The sequence below is a fragment of the Numenius arquata genome, chromosome 29 (assembly GCF_964106895.1).
Source record: "Numenius arquata chromosome 29, bNumArq3.hap1.1, whole genome shotgun sequence".
NCBI lineage: Eukaryota > Metazoa > Chordata > Aves > Charadriiformes > Scolopacidae > Numenius > Numenius arquata.
In genome coordinates this window covers 290,610-298,267 of record NC_133604.1, presented here as the reverse complement: position 1 = coordinate 298,267, position 7,658 = coordinate 290,610, and the positions used below count along the sequence as shown (strand labels likewise).

The 7,658-nt window shown below is 60.4% G+C and overlaps 1 protein-coding gene across 1 annotated transcript; it reads right to left on the bottom strand.

Annotated features, from left to right (window-relative positions):
* Positions 1-974: 974 nt before the first annotated feature.
* Positions 975-3,393, bottom strand: LOC141476214 (inhibin beta C chain-like). The gene is made up of 2 exons (XM_074164829.1): positions 3,036-3,393; positions 975-1,717 (listed from the first exon to the last, which is right to left on the bottom strand). Exons 1-2 carry the CDS (start codon positions 3,391-3,393, stop codon positions 975-977), a joined length of 1,101 nt encoding a protein of 366 aa, XP_074020930.1.
* Between the last annotated feature and the right edge of the window lie 4,265 nt (positions 3,394-7,658).

Below are 7,658 nucleotides of genomic sequence, written 5' to 3'. Positions count from 1 at the left end.
GGCTCCCATACCATGCCCAGGAGCCGGTCGAGACAAGTCAGAGGTTCTGCATCCCCCCGGGAAAGGCAGCCGAGGGGCAGAGAGCACGAGAGCTGCGGGGCCCAGCAGCACCTCAGTCTTTGGGCACAGCGCGTCCTGGTTATGGATTCCCAACCCCGCTGCCTGGAGTTCATAACCAAGTTGGTTAGAAGAGGACTGCACGCGGCAGAGTGGGTCACTTCTGGGCCATCTTGGGGCTGTCTCTGCTCGGGCACATCCACCACCTTGCCCCTTGGGGAGAGGCAGAAGATGTGCTGGCTAATGACAGGGCACACATACGTGTCTACATACATGTGCACACACTACAGCTGGGAGTCTTTTATTGAATACCAGGTAGCTGGGATGCTTGGAGAAGGAGACGCTTTCCTCCCACTGGGATCAATTTCCCCTTCCTCACCCCCCTCAGCATCATGTCCAGCTGAGGAGCGGGGCCCCCTGGACGACCCTCTCCCCTCTGGCCTAGCCATCCCCCAGCATCTTTTCAGCTTCTATCTCCCCCAGCAGCCTGAGGTGGCCACTGCTGGGACCCGTTACTTGAAGAGCACGTGTTCGTATTGCAGCACCGAGGGCTGCACCATGGCCTTGGCCTGGGACCAGCAGCAGGACTGCCCTGAGCTGCCTGGGGAGCTGTGAGAGTCCTGCGGGGAGAAAGGTCTGGTGTCCACCAGGAGCCAGCCCTAGAGGCCGTGGCTCATGGGCAGAGAGGAATCCATGGGCAGATCAGAAGGGGGAAAAGAGCCACGTGGGAGGTGAGGGAGGAGAGGACTTGCAGATCCAGTATCGCCCTTGATGCTTGAACCTCAGGAGGAGAAAACATCTTGGCAGGGCTCCCGTCTCTCAGCAGTTCGCCAGGTCTCACGCTGCCAGCGAGGGGCCGGGAGGAGGAGAGCCCTGCACAGCACAGGTCCTGCCCTCCCGGCTCCTCAGGCAGCCGGTCAAGTACAACCGCAGGCATCGACGATCATGTCGGGGATGTCGGTCTTGACGATGTTGCTGTCCCGGTCATAGTAGAGCAGAGAGAGGGGACGACGCTGTGTGGGCACGCAACAGGAGTCCACGGCTGCGTCCGCATTGTTGGCTTTGATGAGGTTGAGGACAGCCGTGTGGAAGGAGGCAGCAAGTCCAGGGATGCCAGCCATGTGCAGGGGGCAGAGCCCCGTACAGTAGTTCATGTGATATCCCTCTGGCTGGATGATCCAGTCTTCCCAGCCGATCTCCTTGAAGTCCACGAAGAATTCCTTGCGGCAGCACATCCGAGAGTCCCCACTGCAATCGATGCCGCGCCGCTGGACCCTGTGGGGCGTCCTGGCCCGGGCCCGGGCTGCCACAAATGGCCAGTGGGAATCACTGTGGACAGCAAGGAGCGGAGACCCCCAGTCCTCTGCCACCTCCAGCTCCACAGTGAGCCTCTGGCTCCCTTGGCTGAAGAGGCTCTGGACAGCTTGGCCCACGTCCAGCGTGGCCCAGCCGGCTCTCCGCACCTCCAGCCGTGTCTCGCTGGCCACCGTCACGTTCGGTCCCGTTGGGTCTGGCTGCAAGAGCCTGATGGTGACAGGGTGCCTCCCGGGTCCAGGGACTGCCCAGAAGAGGTAGAGGGTGGCTTCCAGGATCTCGGTGCTCCCAGCCAGCTCCCGGGTGAAATGGAAATGCAGGCGAACGCTGCGGGAGGTGGAGGACCCTGGGCACAAAGCGAGAGCAGAGTCAGAAGGTGAATGGGGGGGGGGGGGGCCCTCCCGCAGACAGGGGCCACCGAGTCAGAGCAAATGGGAGGTACATACAAAGCGGGGAGCGGGGCACCTCGAGGAGCCCCAACCTCCCTGCGCTGCCGCCGCTCCTCCTTCTCCCACTGCATCCAGGCCTGGTGCTGAATGCAGCAACCAGGCTCCATTCCACCTCCTCCGGCCTGACATCCCCCTTGTCAGCGAAGCTGCTGGAGGGTTTTGGAGTAGGTTATCCGGCTGTGTAAACCAGCCTTGGATTTAAGTCAGTCATGCTGATTTGCACCTCCAGGATCACCTCTACTTTCCACGGCTGGAACCACCACCCGACATTCATAGAATCATAGAATCGTTCAGGTTGGAAGAGACCCTTGGGATCATCGAGTCCAACCATCTACCCTACTCTACAAAGTTCTCCCCTACACCATATCCCCCAACACCACATCTAAGCGACTCTTAAACTCATCCAGGGATGGCGACTCATTGCTCCAGGATGTCCCACCCTCTCTACTGCTGAGGCTGCAGAGCTGCTTCCACCTCTCATGAAGGAAGGGCTGATGGGGACCACAAGAGCAGTGCTGGGCTCCTTGGCGCAGCTCTGCCCACGAGGACACAGCCCCTCTCCTCTGGGGGGCTGGGGGGCGTGCAGTGGGCGCACATTTTCGGGAGCTCTCTCCTCCCGGGAACGCAGCTGGTTCTGGAGTGAGACGCGGCAGCCCACCATTTTGGGTAGGAAGTGGAGACGCAGCTGAGTGTGGGGGGATCAGATGGGGTTTTGGAGACCTAAGTCCACAGGCTGCGAGCTGACGGGGAATCTAGGCTTAAAACCGTGTTTTGAAAGACATGGCCATCTGACACCCCCCCCCCCTCTACTGCAAGTGGGGAGGGTTCAGCAGAAACAGACAACATCTTCATACGATACAGCAGGCCATCTTTGCTCCTGCAACCCACACCCTCGCCCCAACGTGTCCCACGTGTAAATGAGAGGGGCCCCAGAGCCTTCTCCTGTGTGTGGCGAGGGGGGGCTGGTTGGGCTGAGCCGGGGATGTGGATGCAAACGTTCTGGATACGAAGCCTCTCGTTGCCAGCCCTTCCAGCAGCCGGCTGCCCACCGGCCGGGTGCACGGCCCGGCATTGCTTGCGGGAGCGCGATGCCCCCGTGCAGAGGAGGAAACCCATCACCACCTTCCCCCAGGCCAGACCTTCCTCCCCTCCGTGCCCCCCCCAACCTCGGGGTCCATCCCACCACGCCTGTGGGATGCGGGGGTCTGTACAGACCTGACTCGGCAAAGCTCAAGATCTCGTATTCCTGCACACCCATCCCGGGACGCAGGCGTGGGATATCGCCGTCACGGGGCATCCCTGGGGAGAGGGCCGCGTCCGTGCGCTGCGCGCGCATCCTGCGGAGAGCGGTCAGCAGAGCCCCCCTGGACGTGGGGTTGGTAACGTTGGGCCTGTCCTCCAAGTGGAGCTTGGAGAGGATGCTCTGCTTTGCCAGCGCGATGAGGACGTCCCGCTGCGTGGTGGGGGCCAGGGCCGCCAGCCCACAGGCCGGGCACCACACTCCCTTGGGTGCCGCCATCCTCAGAAGGGTCAGGAGCAGGAAAGCCACCGCGGGTGTCACCTCCGGTGCCATGAGGTAACAGCTTGGGGGTCGCAGCGAATTAGCGTTCCTCCGACTGTCCGATAAGCCCAAGTCAAGCCCAAGTCTGATAAGGTGGGAGAGCAGCGCCGGGGCCGGGAGAGCAGAGCGCGGCGGCAGGATGGCAGCGCCGGACTCGGCGGGAGCAGAGAGCGAGGAAGTGCTCGTTCTCCTGACGTGGCCACAAATATTGGCTGATCCCGGGCAAGATAATAAACGCCCCTCTGATCCCGCAGGAGCCGCTCCCGGGCACAGGGGCGGCCGCGGCACGGCTCGCCCGGGTTCAGACGGAGCCGGGCGGACGGTGCTGCCGCTCTCGGGGCTCAGCCGGGGCCGCCTCACCCGGCAGAGGCTGCCGGGGCTCGGGGCTCGGCCCCGGACAACCCGCTCCGGCCAAGGGAGGCCACCCCGGTCCCACCTCGCCGCCCACCCCCGGGGTGGGCGCCCCGGCAGGTGGCAGAGGTCCTCGGGTACGGCGGGGGTCCCCGGGGGCGGCGGGGGGCGCCGAGGGCGCAGCGGGGATACCCCGGTGCGGGACCCCCCCCGCTCCGGGACGGGGGAACCCCCGGTCGGGGGGGGGGGGGGGGGGCATCCCGCGCAGCGCGCCGGGGGGCGGGGCCGCCTCGGCGCCAGTCTCCACCCCTCGAGGCCCCGCCCCCTTCCCCTCCCTATGAAGGCGGGGCCGCGGGCTGGCACCGCCCCGCGGGAAACCCCGAGGGGCGGGAGCGTCCCTGCTCCCCCCGCTGCGCCCTCCGCTACGCCAGGGGGCGCTGCCGCCGCCCCGCCCGCCCGCCCCGGCGCCGCGTGCGGCGGGTTGCTACGACAACGGGCGCACGGCAGGCGCGGTCTGGTGACGCAGCGCGCACGGAGCGGTGACGCAGCGCGCACGCCCGTCGGGGGAGGGGCTCCGCCGCTTCTTACCCTTTTTTTTTTTTTTTTTTTTTTTTTTCTCTCCCCGTTTCTTTCCCTTTTTCTCCCCGTTCCGGCCGTCTCCCCCCTTTCCCCCTCCCCCCCCGCCCTGTCCCCCCGTCTGCCCGCCCGCCGTCCCCGCCGCCCCGCCCGGGCGGCCCGCGCTGGCCCAGGCCCGGCCCGGCCCGGGGTGGTGGCGGCGGCGGCGGCGGCGGCGGCCCCGGAGCGCAGGGCCCGGCCCGGTAAGTGCGCGCCACCGGGGCTGGGGTCGGGCCTGGGGCTCGGGGCCGGCGGGGCCGTCGGCGGTGCCGGCGGGGCGGGGGAGGGACGCGCCGCCCGCGGGGAACCCGCCTGCCGCGTCCTCCCCGCGTCCTCCCTCCTTCCCCCGGCCCGGCGGGGACCGCGGTCCCGGCTCTGGCGTGTCCCCGGGCCTCCCGCCCCTCTCAGGAGAGCGCTCGGTGGCGGTGTCCGGCAGGTTCTCTTGTCGTCTCCGGGCGTCGCGGGCCGCCGGGGCTGGCCGTGCTGGCGGGGCGCGGGGGAGTTGGCGGCGGGCCGCCGGGCTCGGCGGAGCACATGGTGGCCGGGTGCTGCCCTGCCCCGAGCGGCCCCGGGGGGGCCTGGGTGTAAGGGGCATCCCTGCGCCGTCCCACGGGGCCTGAGCTGCCGGGGCTGCCCCGTCCCCCAGCTGCCCGCGGGCACTCGGGAGAGGCTGAGGAGGAAGGGGAGCAACAAGTGGGAGAGGAGGCCTCGTGTCGCTGCTGGCCAGGCGTCCGTTCCCGTGCCGGGGAAACGCGATAACGTTTTCCGCTATCCTCACGGACAAGGTACTCGGCGCTGGTGAGGCCACACCTGGAGTATCGTGTCCAGTTTTGGGCACCTCAATCCAAGAGAGATATCGAGGTGCTGGAGCGGGTGCAGAGGAGGGCAACGAAGCTGGGGAAGGGTCTGGAGAATAAATCGTACGAGGAACGATTGAGGGAGCTGGGACTGTTTAGTTTGAGGAAGAGGAGGCTGAGGGGAGACCTCATCACTCTCTACAACTACTTGAAAGGACGTCGTAGAGAGGTTGGTGCTGGTCTCTTCTCACAAGCAAATAGCGATAGAACGAGAGGGAACGGCTTCAAGCTGCACCAGGGTGGGTTTAGACTGGGCATTAGGAAGAAATTCTTCACAGGAAGAGTGGTCAGACACTGGAACGGGCTGCCCAGGGAGGGGGTCGAGGCACCATCCCTGGATGAGTTTAAGAGTCGCTTAGATGTGGTGTTGGGGGATCTGGTGTAGGGGAGAACTTTGTAGAGTAGGGTAGATGGTTGGACTCGATGATCCCAAGGATCTTTTCCAACCTGGATGATCTATGATTCTAACGTCTTTGCTTTTGGAATGCTTTCCTGGAAACGTTTCTGCCTTCTGTGGCCCCGCTGTGTGTAACAACGGGAGCGAAGCTGCTGGGGGAGTTAGTTGTCTTCTGGTTTGGCTGGAGTGTGTTCAGGAGGGATTTCGGAGGTTCTGTGTAGGCTACTGATGGGATACATGGAAGAGTTGTTTTGTTACTTGTTACTCCGTGTTCTGTGCCCTGGGACACATTTAAATCCTCACAGGCCTTTTTTCCGTACCTGTAGATGTTTGGGCTGTCTGCCTGAGTGTCAGAGTTGCCTCTGACTCCTGCCAGTGAGTCAGTGTTCTGGCAGCAAATTTCACAGGTAAGTTGACATTATTTAAAGTCTCTCTCTAATCTCTTTGAAATGGTCTGAGAGAGGTTGTCCTTCTGAGCTGCTAATGCAGCGTGTAAATTGATGTTGCTGGTGGATTGTTACCTTTCTTCTGTCGCTCACTCTCTGAATCTTTTTTAATCTCTCCCATTATTTCCTTTAGAATTTGGTCTAGATTATATCTTCCGTCGATGACGATCTTTCACGGTTTCCAGTCATTGTTCTTTCTGGCCTCTTTCTTTATATTTTGAGATGGGCAAGAAAGCTGAGCCTAGGCTTAGGCTGCTGCGCTGGCCCCTGGTTTTGTAAAGGGCTTGATGATGCTCTTGTCTTTCAGAAACTGCTTACAGGAGGGCGTTCTCCTTTCAAAAGGGCACTGCACATCTGGGGGAGTGCTGTGCAAAGACTGTTCCAGCTCCTTAAATTTTGGGCAAAAGCTCTCACCGGTTCATAATTGGCTCATTGAGGGTGATCTGCAGACTCAGGTGTTTTTTTGCAGTCTCTTTTATTATCAATTGTTCCTTAAACGAGGAGCTATTCCAGCTCTTTGTTAGACCACAGAGAATCTGATCTTGTTGGTAAAGTTATTAGCCTCTTTTCTCTCTAGAGTCCATACTTAACTTCTGCTACAGCTGTGTCCTTTCGAGTTGCACCAACTTATTTGTCCTGCACAGCATTCTGTGTAAGATCCCTCTTATTTCGCTGTCCCAGTGATATGGGATATATAAAAGGGATATGCCCTTTTCTGCCCTCTCTTCGCCTGTTTCCCGCGCAGCCCCAGGTTAACTGGTCAGCGTAGCATGAGAGTGCTTCGCGTTGGTGAGCGTGGCTGAGCTGTACTACAGTTAGCTTATCTCTCAAAAGCAACAAGGATGCAGGGGTCGGGTCATCAGGGTTGGCTGGACAGACCCATTTGAGATGTTGCCTTGAATTTTAGTTTGGATGTAAGGTTTACATTCTTGTTCTTTTCTGCCCTTCGGCAGTGCTACACACAGTAGCCCCCTGCACCATGAACTGTTCCTTGTGAGGCAGCTCCCTGCTCGTGATAAAAAATAATGATAATAATTTTTAAACAAAAAAAGTGGGAAGTGGTGTCACATCCTTGCCGTACGCTGAACACTGACTTGTGACCTCTCGGGGAATTTGAAATTCCCCGACATCGGTTTCCAGTGTTGTATCTCAGCTAAAATGTGACCTGGATGATCATCGCACCTCTCTCGCATTTTTGTCTGAGATGTGTCTGTGATGGTTTCCCGCAGTGTAATTGTGCCTGAAGACAGGTCTTAGATTTTTCAGAAGGGTGATTTGATTCCCATTCCCGGGAGCCGATACAAGCTCACAGATACAAGCACCCTACTCAGTGCATCTGTCTAATCTGAACGACCTGTGGCTTGTAGGTACTTTCTTAACATAGAGACTGATCAACTCAGAAATGCGTTAGCTTTTCCCCTGAGCACTTAAAGTTGAGCTCAACCGCTTTAGCTCTGTCTGTTTTTTGTATACTTTTGTGATGCTTCAGTGTTGACAAAAGATGTCTGGAAAAACACGGTGTATTTCTAGCTGTATATGCTGATGATGCAGATAGGTGGGAGCGGTAAGGGAATGAGCTTCACTGCAAGGAACACTAAGAAAGCTTCTGGC

Bases quoted from the DNA above. Each gene is read 5' to 3' on its own strand.
- LOC141476214 (XM_074164829.1), bottom strand. From the start codon at position 3,393: ATGGCACCGGAGGTGACACCCGCGGTGGCTTTCCTGCTCCTGACCCTT. The intron at 1,718-3,035 runs GTCTGTACAGAC...CTTTGTGCCCAG, and splicing joins CTTGAGCTTTGCCGAGTCAG to GGTCCTCCACCTCCCGCAGC.